The sequence below is a fragment of the Plectropomus leopardus genome, chromosome 16 (assembly GCF_008729295.1).
Source record: "Plectropomus leopardus isolate mb chromosome 16, YSFRI_Pleo_2.0, whole genome shotgun sequence".
Lineage (NCBI taxonomy): Eukaryota > Metazoa > Chordata > Actinopteri > Perciformes > Serranidae > Plectropomus > Plectropomus leopardus.
The window spans coordinates 14,078,082-14,097,684 of NC_056478.1; the positions used below are offsets into that span (position 1 = coordinate 14,078,082).

Genomic DNA, 19,603 nt, shown 5'->3' on the forward strand with positions numbered 1-19,603 from the left:
AGGCAGTGTTGAATCATGTTAGATCAGATCATGTTACTTCACTGCCTATTTGTCATATTTCCAATATTTCCAGAAACATATTTTAATGCCCCGTTTTGCCATAACGGTGAGGGTTTGTGAACAGGAAGTAGGCGCCACTCTGTTTCCTGCACATTGAGAACTGAAGCCGAAAAAAAGGATAATTGTAGCTGATCAAAAATAAACCAAGATTCTGTTACTAAGTTGCATATTATCTCCTCAAATGTTTTCGGAAACATGTTTTAGCTTATTGTTGAACTTTAATATGAGATCTGGCCGGCCACCATTGTTTCACATCGACCATTTCACGTCATGTCAGGCGCATAGCCTTTCGAGTAGTTGTAGGTTTTCTACCTCTCGAGCAAATCACACCTTTTCTCCGTTTTCTCCGGTCATGTGGCACCAATTTCAAAAGTATTTGTGTATTCCTACTACATAGACAACCTAGTTTTATTTCAGGGCCTTCTTTATATCGGTGAAATACTTTTTTAAGTAGCTTAAGGTTGTTAAAATCATCTTGTTCCCCTCTGTCGGACGGTATCATAATCATCGCTGGATCCTCTTAGTGCCGCCCAAGACCATTGTGATTGCTTTAAAGAAATAAACGTAACCCAGAGCATTTTCTTTCTTCAGTGTGGAATAATTATGACGAGCTCAGTCAAACCTTTTCCCAGCACTGGAACAGCTTGAGATAGGTTAGAAATTCACACTCCAATATTTACAACTGAATATTGTTATTCCATGTGAAGATGACGTTGGCATGAGCAGTTTGGAAGAAATTTGGTAACTTAACAACACGACTTAAAACCAACAAAATATCAATATAAACTGTCATTTAGATTCTACATCAACTTGACACTGGCATGAGAAGTTGTCCTGAAATTAAATTTTGGTCACCCAATGTCACAACCTAAATTCAGCCAAATATCAACATCTAACAACATCGGTAGCCAGCTAGGAAATCAGCACTGGGACCAAAATCAGCATAAATAAAAAGAGGAAACATTTATTGGACCGTAGAGAATCCCACTTGTGGTTTAGATTTTTATTTCATAGTAATGAAGGAGTAAGTCATCCGATGTAAATATGTTCTTTTTCTACATGTTTTGAAGACTTTTGAAAAAACAATTCTGGTCGATGGCATGTTGGTGTGTGTGAAATCAGGCCAACACACAAGTGTCAGTGGAAAAAAATAGAGCTGTCTATTATTTTTGATAGGATACTTTTTTTCTTTTTTTTGTTTTGAAGATGAAGATATTTAAAATGCCAGCCTTGTCCTCCACCGCTAAGATGAGCCATGTGGATTCTCTGTGACAGTATTTCCCACACAGCTCATTGTGGCCTGAAGCTGTGCCTAAATTAAAATCTTTCAGTATGTATGGAAGTCGAGGAATGTCACTGATGTGAGTGAGTCATATGAAGGAAGTTGGGAGGGAAAGGAAGATGTGGGCTGACCCAACAAAGGTATTCTCATCAAACTCTAAATTCCCTTCGGTCTGACTCACTGTCCACTCAGCGTAGTATACAGAACTGTCATAGTGGTCATTATGTAGTATAGTACAGATAGTGAGATACCCACCAGATGAATCACTGCAATAACAGAGAGCCACACTGGTGAGTCAGAATGAAATCCTTGGTAAATGACTGTGATCAAATGAAAAAGTGTTTCATGATGTAAGATTTCACTCTTAACTTGCTGCCACCTATTACTGCATGGATGGAATTAAATTACATTCTTAGAACATATAACTTAGTTTCTAAGCATAGAGGAGGGAGCAGATGTACCAGCTGTGCACAGACTTTGCAAAAGAAAAGTAAGCGCTTACATGTGACTGTGTGCTTACTGTGACATATTCTCCTGAAAATAATATATCTCATTAGATCTATGGCTGTTTTCTTTCTTTTCACCCTCAACTCCTCTTTTCGCACTCCTGCCAGCTCTGATAAAAACCATGAAGCCTTCCATTCATGGGCGTAGACATCGGTATTCACGGCTCTCTCAATTCAGTGGATCTGAAGAAGCTCACAGGAAGTGGTGTCTGATAAAGAGTAAATAAGATGATTTGTTTCGCCCATATTTTGTCCCAGAGCTTGTCTCTGTTGTCTTGTTTGGATCTCATTTGATTTAAAGTTCCATCTGAAAATGGAGAAAATATGAAGTTAAAGAGCTTAAGGAAGAACTTTCGAAAATAACACATTTACTGATGGTTTTCCTGTTGTTTGCGAACACATTGCTTACGCTTAACTAATCTAGTGCTAACACTTTCCTTGATTATTGAGGCTTTGCTTGTTATCAAGAAATTACCCTCACCGTGTATACTGCGCCCACATATAAAAGTATACACTCTTTGGGTGAGCAGGGCTTTCAGACGGTACTTGATTATCGCTGTTATCACCCATTTGGGAGGCTTCTGGTCGGAATTCACACATTCCTGTGGGACAATGCTGAAGTGTGACAGATCTGATTATGCTGGTATTTACCTGAGGATTTATCTGCATTCCTTCTGACCCCCCCGCCCCCCTCAGACAAAAGCTGAATAAAATGTGTCTGCATTGGAGTAATTGAGAGGAGTCTATTAACATTCACATCGGCAGGCGGAAACTCGATGGCACCCCCATTCATGTTAGGTCTGGAGTTTAGGCCCCTTGGGATGAACTTTGCCTCACACAGGGATATGTTTGGAAAGTTTTTGGATCGAATTGTGAACTAAGATTTACAAATCTGGTGGGACCAAATCATTGTTGTGTAAGTCACAAGTAAAGTCTTTGCACTCAAGTGCTACGTTCTAAGGGTTCTAAGTTCAAGTTCTTTGAGTCCCGGTGTTGCAGGTTCTTTGAAGGCTGTGGTTCAGTTGTTTTGAACACTACATAGTTTTTGTATGCAAACAAAGATATTTTTCCCCAACTGGTGCTAAGTGATGTCACTTTAGTTGGTTCTCTCCTCCACCTTGATTGTATGCTATCGGATTGGTTCAGACAAAGTGGGAGTGAAAAGTCTTAATGTAAGTTGTTGAGTCAGGGAATTAATTGAACACTGTGGAACACTTTTTTCAATAAACATACTTTTTAATCTTTAGTCTTGGGGGATAGTTTTATTTATTTTCAAATTGAAAAGCTTAAGTCAAAGTCATAAGTCATTGGTGTTAAAGTCCAAGTCGAATTACAAGTCTTTTTGTTTTGTCAAGGCTAAAGTCGTCGAATTTGTGACTCAAATGTGACTAGACTCAGAGTCATGTGACTCGAGACCACAAATTTGCTATTTTATCAAATTCTGTTAAAAAAATAATGATTGGGAACTTATAAAAGTATGAAAAAATCAATAATTTCTTGCGAAATCCAACAAATTCCAAAGTCAAATCCTGAAATTCCCTCTGGTTTGACTTTGTCAACATTCCTGACACTGACTGGTGACGTGAGTGATGGGATGTGGGGGATAGCATGGTTGCCTCCTGAAAAGCAGGGGAGTAGAGGGACGAGAAGGTAGGGTGGGTGCTTAACTAAATATTTAAGTTTTTCTTTCTTTCTTTTTTATTTTTTTAGTCTTTGAGAATGCATCTTTTGAGGACACACATGGGTATTAAGGCCAGTGAGTGAGACCCCGCACCTCCTCTGGAGAAACAATGCGTATGAGTTTGTGTATTAAACAGGGTGATGAATTTAGGGAGGGGTTATATGAAGTCTGAACAATAGTTGCTGTTTTTTGAAGGGATGGGTGAAAAAAGCTTCCTTAAAAGATCCCATGATGAGATTCAGTCATCCCGGTGGACAGTGAGGTCTGAGGGAGAGTGAGCGGATGAGGAGGGGGAGGAGGGGGCTCATTCAGAACAGCTGAAGAAAGGAGAGGGAGGTGGGAGGAAGAGGGAGGCAGGGGTGGTCCTAACATGACATGTGTGTCAGTCTGTTGAAATGTGTGTGGAGCCCTCTTTTCTGTTCATACTGGCTGAGAAGCGCTGGAAGAAAAGACACAGCTTCGGCACTCAGGCTGAGTGAAGACAGAGCCAAGAAGCAAATCTTATAGACATTACTGAGTGTGCAAAGAAGTGAAGGAAAACTACAGAGAGCCAGTAGAAATATTTTTTGTAATCATCTCATTTTTTTTTTACAGTCATTTTATTTGTGTAATTTTTTAGAAGGAGTTCTTGGACTTTTACAAATGCTTGGAACAATAACTTTAACAGGTAAGAAAAATGATTTAAGATGTTTTTTTAATTCCATTTATTTTACTGTTTCCCTTAAACTTTGCCAAAAAGATGTGGCAGCCTTATTTAGGAGTACTTATATAATTTATTAGGGTGAAACCAGTCATTTATTTGGGATGTGTCCAAGACCCAAAGCAGTAGTTTCTCCTTACATGAGTGAGTATAGCTGAAGGCATTGTTGTCCTGAGGGTGTGGTTACTTAGCATCATGGTTTATAGATGCTCTGGCTTGATTGGTGATGGTTTTGCTTTGCAAAATGCAGTCTCATCATGTATAAAGTAAAAATAACCCTTAGTTTATGTAGTTTTTATGACTTTTATTTTATGTTGTTTATAAGCTTAAATTCAAAAGTATTTATTCTTGTACATCACTGGTAGGTTTATAGTGTCTACAAGAAAAGAAGACCATTTTATCACCTTTCATTGTATTAAAAACCTGTTTATCGAACAGAACTGTACTAACAGACACTATTCACAGTGTATCATCCCTGTTCAAAGCCAACTGCTGAGTGCTCCTAACTCTGGAGTCTACGTCCTTTATACCGCCAAAGTTCAAACTTGGTAAAAGAATTTCACACAGTGACAGCTGCCAGATAGAAACATGAAGATGCATTTATAGAAACATTTTTCAAAGCCTGCTTTTAGCTCACATTCCTGTCAGAGCCAGCTCCCTGTGTCCCATCATGTGAAGTATTTCATTAGATTAGAGTGGGATCCTAATTCCCAGTGGGGTTATTCAGCTTAGCCACAGACAGTAGGGAGGGAGGAGGAAGGGGTGTATGAAATTAATTGCATGCCAAGAGTAATTCTTCTTCAGTTCTTCTAACTGGGAGTGATGGTTGAAACAGAGCAGGTCTGGAATGTTTTGCTTTGTGGTGACCTGAGGTTTTAGTTTCTGCACATACATAGAATATAAATAGATAAACACTGGTGTTTTTTGTAGTTTTCTGGGGGTGAATTCTTATCAGAATTGATTTTAAGAAGATAAATGGTGCAACACTGGGTGTTATTAGTGCTGTTGATTTGTCGGGTCGCCCAGAGCCTATGAGACATTTTTGACCACACCTTTGATATAAAGAGGGGGTGCTGGGATTGGGTCTTTTGGTGGAGGGTGTGTGGGTGTCTCCTTGACCTCTTTTTAACTGACTTCTTTTGTTTAAAGGGCTCCAGACGATGATAATTAAAACAAGGATTTGCATATATTTGGCAAAGTTTGTAAATAGTGTCTAGAAAGTAGAGCTGCCATTCAACTTCCAAACCACACCCCCACCAGACAACACACAAACCCACACTATTGCTGACACAGCCACAACAGAAACATTATCTGATCTCACTGGAGACTGGAGTAGATTTACAACAATCGTTTTTTTTGGCAGCGGCAATGATATTTAATATACAAGCATCGCTTTACCACATGCTCTCACACTCACACATAAAGTCTCCAGCCGAGAGAAGCACCTCAGCTATGAATGAATGTGTCTGAGATATGCGACACCCTCTAAAGCGAGTTAGGGCTTCGGCCTCAGGGCAGACCCCTGCCCCCCTCAACGCCCGCTCCTTCTTCTCCTAACTGTCCCCTTCTCGCCCCCTGTAGCCTCACCCCTCACTCTCACATTCTTTCTGGTACAGTCGTTATTCAAAATACCCGCCCTCCTCCCACTCTCCCACACATTAACCCTCAACACAAACCAAATCATTTTAGGGATGTTAACAGTTGTGTGCCTGTAAAGAAAAAAAAAGTTTGGGCCGAAAGATCAAGAAGACGGGAGAGATGCCAGCAGTCTGTAAAATCAACATGGTTCCTGTTTCACTATACGTGTAGATACACATGGTCACGTCTGGCTTACTAACAGTGTGACCCCCACACACACACACACACACACACACAGACATCTTCATTCAAAAGCTCTTAACTGCACCATAAAAACCATCCAGAAGACCTGCTGCTTTATGAACAGGATTTTTGAAGGCATGAAATTGTGTTTGTAGTCATCTTCCATATTAGATAAACACAGACAGGTTTTATAAGTTCTTCTGGTTTTACTTGCTTTACAGCTTTCATTGTACCCTGAAAATAACATTTATGTGGGAGAGAGCCGCTTCCATGTGACGGTTCTGATGTATTTATAAATCACCTAAGTCTTTCTTTATTCATGTGTACACCATTTTGGTAAAGTCAGCAAACCTCCCCCTCAAGCTGCAGCGTGTCTTGATAATAGAAAAGTTGACCACCCCCTCTTCCTTTATATTCGGAGGCCAGAGAGGGTTAGAGGGCTATTGTGTTTGCATGAGTGTGTGCCTCGGCATGGGGGTGGGTCCCCATCCATCCTGCTGTGGTGGAATTTGGGTCAAGGAGATTGGGACTTTTTTATTTTTAGGAGGGGTTAGTAGTAGTAGAGGTTTGTATTGTTTGGTTGAATCCTGCATGGGCACAGTCTAGACACGGTTTAACCGAAAACAAAATTCTTGAAGTCCCCTGGCATTTAAATTCAGATTATGTTTACAGCATCCTAAAATAGTCTTCCTAAACACAGAGTGAAAAGCATAGCTCACATTCCTCTCTGGTCATATCTATACATGAGATATGGGCGTGTCCTCCTCAATAATAACATAAGAAAGAACTTCTTTATTTTATCCCACAAATTAAGTGTGAAATGCTGCATTGTTTTGTGAGGTTTTACCTTTTTGTTAAAATGCTAGTTTTTCTATTTTAAAGTTAAAATATTCCAGGAATGCAGTGAGACTGAGTGAAACTTCATGCCTGTAATTTAGCAAAAGGATGTGGACAGATGTGGGTGTATAGTTTTACATTTTTGTGTGGGACAAAGACACAGCCATCTTTCACAGATTTATTTGCAAATTTAATTCAATTTTCATAGCAGTTAATAGTGATGGGAATCCCCAGAGACCCAGCAAACAATGTTATCACAATACTTTAGTTATCATGCAATATCATTGCAGTTTTAAATATGTTGTGATATGCTGAACGTTGTGATAACATAATTTGTGATATATTGGGACTCATAACCTGTAAATTATGTCTCCAAAGGAAAACTATGTAAACATCTGTTTTATATAATACTTTAAAGTCTGTTAAACTCATTTCAGTTATTTTTATTGAGGCAAAATGTAGCTAGTGGACGGAAAAGCAATTGAATTTAGTATTTTAGTAGGCTAGGAAAAGTTCAATTTGTATTTGCAATATTATTAATTTATATAATACAAAATAAATATTTATATTTGTATTGATACAAATATCACCATGCAAAATATTGCAAAACTATGCTTTATCTTTTTATTCCCAGCCCTAGCAGCTTTCATCATGAATATGGGAACTGGAATCAAATACCTTGTTTTTTATGTTGTCCTTATGCATTTTTGTGGAGGGGGTAATTCCCACAGAGTGCGTGGTTTTAGGGAGAGCATGTGTGTCTTTGTGTTTCACGGTGTGTGTAATCAGGTAAGCTGATAGCCAGGCATTAACAGTCCTGAGAATTTGTTTTAAGAGTCCAGGGGTATCAGATGTGAGGTTTTCCAGACTGTAGTAAGATCTGAGGAGAAAGGAAGAGAAAAAAAAGAAGAAAAACTTCAAACACTGGCAGATCGTCATCCCCCTCCACCTTCCACTGTCAAAACACAGATAGACATGGCAGGCAGACACTGTGTGTATGTGCTGCATGTGTGCATTTGTCTCTTATCTCAACTGATAGTGCAACATTTGTCTTATTTTTGTAGAACTACTAGAGAATGACTTATATTTATGGAGTAATCTATCTTGACTTTGAAATGAAACTGGTACACACAATGCTGCATTGCAAGGTGTTGTTATGGGTCTGTTTTGGGACAATAATCCACAAATTGCCAAAAGCATTACTCGCATTGTGCAATGTTTTCCATGAACTCTCTTTTGAGGATTACTTAATTTGTTTCAATGCCTAAACCTTCATTTTTTTGGCGTGTTTACATAGCGCAGGATTAGCTGGGCCAAAATGCAATCTAGTTGCAATTAAGTAGTCATATGCTTGATAAAATCTGCTTAGGGGGTCAAGATCTCAGCAAATACTTTGTGTACAACGTCTCTGATTAAATGCAGATGGCAATGAGGCATCCTCCTCAAAGTAATGACATTGAAATTTCATTGAAGACGGATTGATTTCCCAAACATTACCCCAAATATGTTAAACTGCAAAATCTCAGCTCTGCTCAAAGTATTTCTATAAGATTATCACAGACATATTGTTTGTGTTGTACAGAAGGAGCTTTCAGAGGAAGTAGTAAAAGTGAAGGGAGAGTATCAATATGCTTATCAAGTTCTTTTCTTGTTTTTTTTCAGTTGGCCAGCCAGATGGTGTGGCTCAGAAGGAAGAGGCTTCTGAGACCGTGGACGCCATCCAGAGTGAAGTGGCTCCTCAAGTGAACGGTGAGAAAGTTGAGAAAGAGTCTCCTGATGAGATCTCTGCTGTGGAGGAGAAAGCGGCAGAGGAGAAACCCGACGATGCTAATGAAGTGGGCTTCAAGAAGATCTTCCGCTTTGTGGGCTTCAAGTTCACGCTGAAGAAGGATAAAAGTGAAGAGAAAGATCCTGTGAAGCTTCTGACAGTCAAAGATAAAGAGGGAGAGGAGGTGAGCGGGACTGATGAGCCTGCAAAGGAGGAAGAGGCTGCCACTGTTGAGGAGAAGAGCACAACTGAAGACAAGGAGGCTGACACAGAGGCGTCTGCTGCTGAGGCCGAAGTCATTAAAGAGGACAAAGCTGAAACCACTGAAGCACCAGCTGATGGCACTGCAGCTGAAGCAACTGATGAAGCAGTCAAGGAGGAAGGAGCGGAGAAGGAAGCAGAGACCGCCATTTCTCCCTTTAGGAAGCTCTTCAGTGGAGGACTTTTCTCTAACCTGAGAAAGAAAGCCAGCATCAAGAAGACAAAAGAGGAGGAAGAAAAGGAGGCAGCTGCTGAGGAGGAGACAGCTAAGACAGAAGAGAGTGCTGCTGTGGAAGAAAAGGAGGAGAAGGAAGAGGTGGAGCAAGAAACTAAGGATGAGGAGGCACCAGCTACTCCAGAGGAAGTGAAATCAGAGACTACGACTGAGCCAGAGGTCGCTGCTGAATCCCCTGCTGCATCAACTACTGATGAGACCAAACAAGAAGAGGAAAAAGCTGAAGCTAGTGCAGAGGAGGAGAAGGCTCCAGCAGAAGTGACTTCAGAGGCTGAGGTGCTGTCATCACAGGAGAAGGCTAAGCCTCAGGGAAGCCCCCTGAAGAAGCTTTTCACTGGAGCTGGCTTGAAGAAGCTCTCAACTAAGAAACAGAAAACCAAGAAAGACACTGAGACGAAGCTCACGGAGTCTGGGGAGCAGGCAGCCGAGCAGCTTCAATCCTCCACTGAGTCAACAGAGGCTCCAAAAGCTGACAGCGTGCCCCCATCTCCTGAGGAGTCAGGAGAGCATGTTATTGCAGTGGAGGGGACCCAGATTGAGTCGAGCCAAGAGACTGATGGTGAAGTTACCTCTGATGGAGAGAAGAAAAAAGAGGGTATCATCGCCTGGTCCTCCTTCAAGAAACTAGTGACGCCCAAGAAGCGTGTGAAAAGGCCTTCTGAGAGCGACGATGAAGCCACAGGTGAAAAACAAGCGAAGTCGGCCACCTTGTCCTCCTCTGAGAGTGCCCCTTTAGCAGATAAGAGTGTTGAAGAAGAGAATAAGGAGGAGAAGCCAGCTGAGGAAGAGCCAAAGACTGAAAACACAGAGAAACTGATGAGCAGCACTGAGGAGCCCAAAAAGAAAATGGACACCTCTGTCTCCTGGGAAGCTCTAATGTGTATGGGTGGACCCAAAAAGAGGACCAGGAAGACTTCTGATTCTGACGATGAGGAGACCAAGGCTGAAGAGGAGCCGGCAGCGGTAGAAGGGGAGCAGGACGGTAAAACTGAGGCTGTCATTGTGAGTTCCCAAAATACTGAGAGTGATGGAGAAGTTGTCTCCTCCCCTGAGAGAGAGTCCACCTGGGACACCCTGAAACGCATGGTAATGCCAAAGACTAAGGCTAAAAGTGAGGACAAGCCAGAGGAGAGTGCAGAACAAGTCCAGTCAGACAGTGAGATACCAAAAGATGAGTCGTCATTCTCTCTGAGGAAGCTCTTCCCTGGACGCAGAAAGAAGAAGGTTGACAAACAGGCCTCCACTGAACAGGGTTCAGGCGAGGAGGACTCTGACACCCCAGCTGTGGTTCCTCTCTCTGAGTATGAGGAGTCAGGTGAATCTGCTGAGCCAGAAGCACCAACACAACCTGTCGAAATCCAGATTAAAGTGACCAGTGATGATAGATCCCCTTCATGGATCCCAGCCATTGTCGAAGACGGTGAGGATAAACACGATCAGCTGAGCGACATTCCAGAGGAGGCCGAGAATGCTGCCACGCCAAAGTCCATTGACACTGACATTGCAGATGATGAAACTGAGGACAAGGATAGTCTGTCTCCAAAACCTCTGGGTCGCACAGGGCGCAGACTTTCCACAGCTGAGGTGATGCCTGTCACTCCAGCTCCGTCTGCAGAAACCACTCCTGTTCCTCAGGGACCTAAGCAAGAGAGCGCAGAGGAGGTTATGCAAGGCATCGAGGCCCAAATCAGTGAAATACCAACCCAAACAAATGTCACTGTTGAAGATGTTCCAATAGAGGAAGCCTCTCTGAAAATAGAGTATGAACCACCAACTGAGAACGCAGAGGCCACGACAAACGACATCCTGGAGCCACACGCCCATGACGAGGCCATGAGGATCTGCACTGGCCTTGGAACCAAGGAGATTGCCAAAGTAGCAATGGAGAAACCAGCAGTGTCCATCATTGAGCCTGTGGCCGTGATCCGTGATGCTGTAGGCACAGAGGTGCCAATAGAAGTGAAGCCAGCAAGCACAGAGGAAGTCACTTTTGCAGAAAATACAGTGCTCACTGCTCAAGTGCACCAAGTGGACACCACCAAGCTTGAGACTGTTGTTGAGAATTCCCAAAGTGACATGACAGATATTCAAACCGCCAGTAAGAGCTACGAACCCATGATTGAGCAGGTTGGAATTGTCAGCACTGATCCTAAGGAGACCGAAATCGTCCAGGCTACCACCACAACTGAGAACTCTCCAAAAGCTGTTATAGTGGATCCCATTACACCAACATCCGAAACAGCTGTTTGCACCCAGACCGTAGAAGTCCGTGAGGTTTCTGTAGAGACCAAGGAAGTGAAAATCGAGCTGGAGCAGCTTGCTGCCACTGAAGAAAACACTGCAGAAGAGGTGGTTCAGTATGTGACTGAAGATATATCCTCCACCATGTGTGAAATCGCACAGGCCACTGTAACAGAGCAGACTGAACCAGAAGCTGTATCAAGTGAGGAGGCTCCCATTATCACCGAAGCAGTGGTCCTTGTGGCCTCGGCCAGCGTGGAAACATCCAACACAGTGATCAAGGAGACTGAATCAGAGCCAGTCTGTGATGAACCAATCCAAGTGGAGGAAACCAAGGAGGAGGATACAGCTGAAGAGACTGTGGTGGTCACCACTGTTCAGACAACAGAGTCGGAGATCAGTGAAGTCACTGAGAAGGTGGAGAAGACTGAGGAAGTCAAGGAGGATGTCCAGGAAACCACCGCAATTGAGGCTCAGAGCATGGTCATTGCTCAATCTGTCATTCAGGACGCCATGGACAAAGTTTCAGAGGACACGCCTGAATCTAAAAAGCCCACCACCCCAACACCAGTCCAGGCTGTAGCAACAACAGAGAAGGAAATTGAGGTCTCAGCAGAGTCCCCAGTTATCACTGAGACCCCTGTCCCCATCTTGTGTGAACAACCAGCACCAAAGTCACCTCAGCTGCTCCATGTCGCAACGGAGGTCATCGACACAATCCCGGTGGAAATCACAGAGTGCCTTGACCACTCTGTAGAGGAGGAGAAGAAACCAGAAGAAGGGTTGAAGAAAGCTGTGGAGGTTACCGCAAGTGAAGAGACTGTTGAAGTGGAAGAAGTGGTGGAGATAAAGGCAGAGAGTGAGGAGCAGGTCGAGGAGGAACAGAGCAAAGAAGATGCAGAGGTTCAGGAACCAGATGTAAAAGAAGCAGCTGAAGAAGTTAAACCAGAATTGGAGGAAGAAAAGTCAGAAGCTCCTTCAGAGCAAGTGCTTGAGACTCACACGCCAGTCCAAGTGGTCCTGCAGGTGGCGCAGGTGGTCGAGGAGTTTGTGGAAGAAGAAGCCTTGGAGGAGTTTGACACCAACGGCCCCGTGGCTGAAGACACCAGCGTGAAAGTAAAAGCAGAGACCTCCCAAAAGAAACTGTCAGCGGTGTCAGAAGAACCTCAAGCAACGGCTTCAGCAGAGGCTTCAGCTCCCAGCCAGCTCACAGAGGAGGAGAAGGCAGAAGCACCGTCGGGAAAGTGTGCGGAGGTGATGGCACAGGTGATTGAGGTGATCGAGGAGGCTGTGAAAGAGATCGAGCCTGTGTCCACAGAGATCACAGCAGCATCATGAGCAGGTAAGACTGATTTTACAATAGTGATTTTATACACATATACACATTCATAAAAATAAAGAAGGAAAGATTTACAGAAAAGAAATTAAAAATAAAAGAAATATTAAAGAAAAAATATATCAATACATTTTAAAAAGATGTCAGAGATGTAATTACAGTTATTACAGTGTAACCAAGTATCGGTCAAGGGTTTGTTGTGTTTAGTCTATAAAGGATTGCCATGTCAGGTAGAACACATTCACCTTTCCTCTCAATGAAAATCAAATTTTTACTAAATGTAAATGTTTCATCACATTGTTCAATGGAGTTAGGTGGGCTAGCGGGTTTTTCTGTTTCCAGGTCAACAAAATCAGTCTCCATGCCAACAATGTCACAAAGTGAATCATGTTATATTGGCTATTTGTCATCTCTGTCATAGCTGCTTTCACTCCAAGCAATGCTAGAACTGCCTTTCCGATAGGATCACAAAATGGAGATTTTAGATGTTTTTAACGATACTTTTTTAGGGCTGTGCCTTTAAAGTTGGACATGTGAATCATCAGTCTGAGACTATTACTATTCATTGCGCTGTGCCGTGTGCTTCTGGGGACATTTTGGTCTCAAGATTTTGCTGCAGAGTGAACGCTCTTGATTATCACATTACTCTTTGATCCAAGCAGCTGCGGCACAGAGGAAATACTTGGCAAAAAGGGAGAGAGAGACTGCTTGCTTGTTGAATTTACAGCTCACAGCAAAATAATACACTATAGTGTCTGGGTTTGATATCTAGCGTGAGTCGTCGTTTGCCTACGTGAATGCTGCCGCCACACTGAACGTCCTGCTGAACCTGTCCAAACCTCCAAATCCCATTTGACTGGTATAATTCAGAGTTGGTGGAGCCCTAAACTCTTTAATATGGATCAAATGCAGATTATCAAAACTTAAAGTAGTGTTTTCCCAGTATTGTAAAATTAGTGATGGAACTGTAAAGAACAAAAAAAGGTATCTTTTTTCAAAATTCCTTTGTTGGCCTATCAAACAATCTTCTCATAGTGGCTTTTTTTGAAACATCAATAGGCCCTACTTTTATTAGGGGAGCAGGGGAGGGGATTTGCCCACTGACCAGATGAAAAAGCTTTTGTTCGGGGTATGAGTAACCAGGGGACCTTTGATATCAAAGCAGGAATGCCGCCGTTGACCCCTTCTTTGTAGGCCGGGGTCTTAAAGGGAAGCGGTGTGTGAGGGGCAGATGAACTTGTGCTGAAAGACTGATTATGATTCCTACTCTCCCTCCTCCTGTTTTGCTTCTATCACAAGCTCAGTATGGAGTCAAGAAACCATGTCGCATTTGTTAGATTCAATTACAAAGCCTCAAAGAGCTCAAGTTGTTTTCTTTCAGTTGTTTTGAACTGAATTATGAAGGATAGTGCAATTTTAATGCGCAGCAGTGTTTTAGTGACGCACTGATGTTATCTGATCTTACCAATGTGCAGGAGGGTGAAACTGGGCGTAGTTCACTTTAATATTTATTAAGCAGCCATGCCGCTCTGCAGCAGAGGGAAGTCTGGAGAGGGAGAGAAACGGGGGAGCTTGATGAGTTACAGTAAATTAAGAGCAGCAGTGGTTCAGCAGCCCCCTCACACTCAGTGTGTGGCATCGTATGAACAAACGTTAAAAGAGTTGTTGTAGAAATCAAACCGTAAAACAGCAAACCAAAGATTAAAAATCGAAATGAGATATAAAGATTGCAAGAGAATTAAAATCATTAGTCATGAGCAGAGCATAAAAGTAATAATTTTCATGTGTGATGCAGAGTAACTGCAAAGTAGCTGTATTTCTTTCCCCCTACTTTCAGTTTTGATGGAGACAATAAAATTCGATCAAGTATGATCATAGTAGGATATTTAACAGAACATGTCATGTTCGGAGAGGGGCAGATGTCCTGTGTCATCAGGTATTTCTTTAACCTCTTTTACAACCTTTTTGTCCCCAACCTTTTATGTTATTTTGTTTTATTTTATTTATTTATTTTTTTAAGAAGCAAGCATACAAACTTAACCTTACAAGAAGAAGGTATTGCACTTAAATAACTGACACATTATGGTGATGTTCAATGATATTTTTTATGTAATTGGGTCTGATTCGTACCCAGTGTCCTGATTCAGACATTTGCCCGCAGTTTTTATCTGTTAAAACCAGTTCCACTTGTTAAAATGTGTAATGTCCAACGGCAAACCAGTTCCATGTTTTCATTCCTGAAAGAGAAAAATAACTTCTTTATGCATGTCTAGTATCAAAGTTAGTGTCATTACTACAGTAAGAACCTACAGTTATAAACCAAATGCAAACTTCTCCAGAAAGCAGCTCAGTATCTTTAAAACACACACAAACACTGTACTTGGACTGAAAACATCAAATGAATTGAAGTGCATCAAACTAATGTTTCAGTTCCTTGTTCCCACATCTGTCCCCGGATGTATTATATCATGTTAAATTAAAGCTATTTAACGATATTCTGGTCCTAAAACATAACATACCAAGGGACAAAGACTCTGATGTTTTTTTTTCCAGAGAAGAAAAGATGCAGTCTCTTCTTGATGCTAACATCTTGTTTTTTGTTCATCTCAACCACAGCTGAAGATACAAGACTGATGCCTGGGAGACGCACCGTCTGGACCAGGAAGTGAGTGATGAGGGAGAGAGAGAGATAGAGAAAGAGGCTGCTCTGTGGTAACACACTGAGACTGGGCTCCACCCATCCCGCCCAGAGAGACTGAGTGACTGAGCAACAGCTCCGCCATTCTCTCCACCTCCCCTTCCACCTGTACTCCCACCCCCATCCTGCAGCCCCGGTCACCGCAACGTGACGTCCCAACCACCGCCGCATCCTCACCCACTCACTCACTCTCATACACACACACACTAAAGCATGTCCTGTGCCTCAGAAGCATCCCACCGTGTGATGTATGTTCAGTGTCTCGGTGACTTTTCCATTGCCCTTGCTGCATCAGACGAGAGTCCGCTACCTGGTCGAGTGCAAATCTGTTCGTGTGTGTGTGAGCGTGTGTTTGTATGTGTATAGTAGGGAGAGTGAGATGGTGTCAGAAGGTGAAGAGATGGAGGATTATTATCGTGTATATTGTATTTATATCTTGAGTATCCTTTAATTCACCCCTAAGTCTTTATTTTGTTATTATTGTGTTGTTGTTTGTACATTGATGCCTTGTTGTTTTTAAACTCTCACATTAAGCTGTGATACATCAGGTATTCTTTTGAGCAACATTATGACAGTAAATCTAACAGCTGATTTGGTGAAACATCTGAAAAATTTCCATCAAAATGTCCCCCGAACAAATGTGCATAAAAGTGACCGATGTATCACAGCTTTTAATTGTCATATTCAATAATTATTTCAACTAAACCATGGTACAAGTGTGATTCCACTGACAGTAAGTGATAACACTGACTGAAGAAAACAACCAGAAGGCAGAGAGTTTGACGATATCTGCTAGAAATGCTCTTGTCACAATGTGTTCTCACTTTGCACCCAAACAACATAAGCTTGTGTAGATAAGACAAACAATCACTGCCTGATTTACTGTGAAAAATAAACATTGTTACGCATTGTTTTAATGTAATAATACAATAAAGAACTATTATAACACCCTCATTTGATCATGTGGCAGAGGCGTTTGGTAGTGATGTGCGAAGGCCGATTTAACACTGGAAGACAAGCGCATGTAAGAAACACGAAGCATATCAGTGTTTAATGGCCATGTTTTTGAATTACTGTGTACTGTATGTATCATTTGTGTGCAAAGACAGTATGTTAATGCCCTCTGTTGCCTACAAAAAGTAGTGCACACTTAAGTCATCGGTGTAATTTCGGTTTTGACTGTATGTTTTAAGTGTGAAAATGTTAAATCCAGTCATGTGGTGCCTGCCTTCACATTGTGTTCTTCACTCAGCGCGATGGCTCAGGTTTATTAAACTGGCACTGGGATTTAGAGAGGCGCAGACATCGACTGCATGGTACCAGAAATAAAAATCAAATCTCATTTTGCTCTTAATTTAAAAGCCAAATTGAGTTAGGATCAATCAGGGAGTCATGGATTTTCCATTGCTCACAGGATGAGACATCAGTTGCATCCAATTAAATTCCTACTCAGCTGCTTTGAGTCATGCATCAAACCTAAGTCATGGGGTCAGGGCTTCATTGTGAGAGGTCCTGAACAAAGTGGGAGATGTTTTAGGTTGGAGGAATATCCGAAACATTCCTAAAGACTAGTTATATCCACCAAAGCAAAAGTGTGACTACAGTATTTGTTTGCATCCTACCAAATTTGGCAAAGTTGCACTGTGTCAATCATGCAGACGTATTGATAAATAACTGTGAGTGCTTCTATGATTGATTTTTAATTTGACACAAGCAGCTCACATTTCACTCAGCTTTATGACCAAACAATAGAAAGATCAGGAAGTTCGGACCCCTGTTAGGTCACCACTTCCCTTTATTTTGACTTTAGAGGGTGTGTCACATCCACACTTGCTTTATGTAAAAAATGAATGATTTTAAAAAAGACAGTGTGAGCTAAAGACTTGTGCTATTGTTGCATAATTTAAAGCATTTAGTCGGGGCACCTGCCCACTTCAGTCCTCCCTGCTTTTTGTAACACACTTAACTGTGAACCTGTTAACATTTGTACAGATTGTATACCTACTGTATGTACTTAAAAATCATATTGTTGTAATATTAACTAATAACCCGCAGCCATTTAGCATAATATTCATGTAGCATGGACTTAATGGTCTTTTATATTTTCCAAGCTGTTAATAGTAAGGATACAGAAACTTGTCTATATTTCATTCAATAAAGGTAGAGAAAATCTGTGTGTGCTTTGTTTTCATCCCTGGATCATTTAATATTTAATCACTACAAAGACATTAAACAAATCAATGCAGTTGTTGACAAATACTTTGTATTATAGTATGATATATTATTTATTGAATGTTTCTTCACTGCTTGTAAATGGAGTGGGTGGGGATTAAAGGGTCAGTGTTGGGTTTCATCTTTAGTGATACTTAAGTATTTGTATATCAGGTACCCACCTCATTTTATTGTGTATTTGTATATTAATTACTACCCTATTTTGTTAAATTCATGAAGACACTTTTGTTTTTCTCCCATGTCCACAGAGAGCAGAGTCCAAAACAGAGAAAATTCTTGCATTTAAGTCACTGGGGTCTGCCTTTAACAACTTTAAAACTATATTTAAAACAACCATAAACGAAACTTGTGCAGGATAATCCAGCTTTTACTTATCCATTTGTATGGTCACAACTTCCCAAATAAGTGCATTTATAATAACTGAAACTGAACAAAATGAAACTTAACTCTTCAAAGCTGGACTCCACTGACTCCAAAACAGTATTTTTTTTACCTCACTGAACATGGGAGCTGTTTGTTTGATTCACCAAAGTCACACAATAACACAAACAAACTGGATAAATGAGACTTAGATTGCACTGCATGCGGCGTGTGAGATTTTATAAAAGTGTTTTAATTTATACTAAACGTAAAATGAAAGTCTAACCCATTTTGCTCCCATTTTTCACAGGTTTAAGTTAAAGATCTAACACTTTCATCATGCTTGTTTTATTATTGGCGTGCAGACTGCAGGAGATGTCCACCAGGGCTGATGCTCGCTAACTGAATTTACATTTCACTACTATGAGACATGTTCAGCGTCTTTTTCATTACTTTAGCAGTACATCCAACTAGCCAGCCTGCCAGTACCACAGCACTTCAAAATCTGTGTTTGTGTTATCAAACTGCACATTTCAGAGTGGTCCTGTACTGTGACCCGCCCACAGGCACACCTGTGTGGTGACGATGCTGTGTAATCAGCAGCTTGATGTGCCACACCTGTCAGGCGAGCGGTTTGCTTGAAGAAGGAGAAGTGCTCACTAACAAAGACTTCAAGAAATTTGTGACTAAAATTTAAAAGAAATAGATCTATTTAGTTCATGAAAAAAGCGGTAGATCTTAAACCTGTGAGCAAAAACAGTTTTGCTGTTGTTTAAAATGGACCCCTCGGACTTCTCTGCCTGCTGATTCTTTGTTTGCCGCAGGCATGTGAGACAAACAACGTTTTCTTCATGAATTTAACGAAACAAGAGGTGAGTAACTGATACACATTAACACTGACACTTTAACCCCCATTTAGCATTTATGAGCTAGGGGTTCCTACAGTCAAGGCAAATTAGATTTTAGATTAGAGACCATTTTTTTAACAAAAACCAAAACTGAAGTTTAAAAAAATTATATAGTAACATAAAACATTTTTGGTATAAATTATTATTATCATTAATTTAAAGATTATTTTTGGGGCTTTTTATGCCTTTATTCCATAGGAAAGGTTGAACATGGAAGCGGGAGAGAGAGAGAGAGGGGATGACATGCAGCAAAGCGCCAAGGCCGGAATCAAACCCGCGGTGAGGACACAGCCTCCATACATGGGGCACCATGCACCAGGTGCCCCGGTGTAAATTATTTAAAAAAAAAAAAGAAAAAAAGTTAACTATTTTGTGATCATACAATGCAATGTTCTAAAAAAACATTAAACCCTACTGCCCGTATTTTAGCATTTTAAAGACTTCAAAGATCGATTAGAGACAAATAAATACTAATTCAGGCCTTACTTTTTGATTTATGACTTCAATGCCTTTTAAGACTTTTGAAGGACCTAAGGACACCGTGATAAACAGTGTAGGGACATTAAATAAAAACCTATAGCACAATATATGGAAGCTGTGGGCAGATATCAGTATAAATGTGTTTATCAAGGACTATAAATCCTTCTGTGGGGACCCATGAGTGGAGTCTGTGTTAA

At 41.2% G+C, this 19,603-nt stretch overlaps 1 protein-coding gene across 2 annotated transcripts in view; it reads left to right on the forward strand.

Moving 5' to 3' along the window:
• akap12b (A kinase (PRKA) anchor protein 12b) overlaps positions 1 to 17,600 on the forward strand; it is a 54,964-nt gene extending 37,364 nt beyond the window's left edge. The window contains exons 1-3 of one of the 2 annotated variants that reach the window (XM_042503110.1): positions 3,974 to 4,196; positions 8,550 to 12,734; positions 15,345 to 17,600. In XM_042503110.1, the coding sequence (XP_042359044.1) occupies positions 4,172 to 4,196; positions 8,550 to 12,730 (4,206 nt within the window). In that variant the 5' untranslated portion in view covers positions 3,974 to 4,171 and the 3' untranslated portion in view covers positions 12,731 to 12,734; positions 15,345 to 17,600. Of the gene's footprint in view, positions 1 to 3,973; positions 4,197 to 8,549; positions 12,735 to 15,344 lie in introns of those variants that run through there. The other variant, XM_042503109.1, reaches the window with a different exon arrangement.
• The last annotated feature ends 2,003 nt before the right edge of the window (positions 17,601 to 19,603 follow it).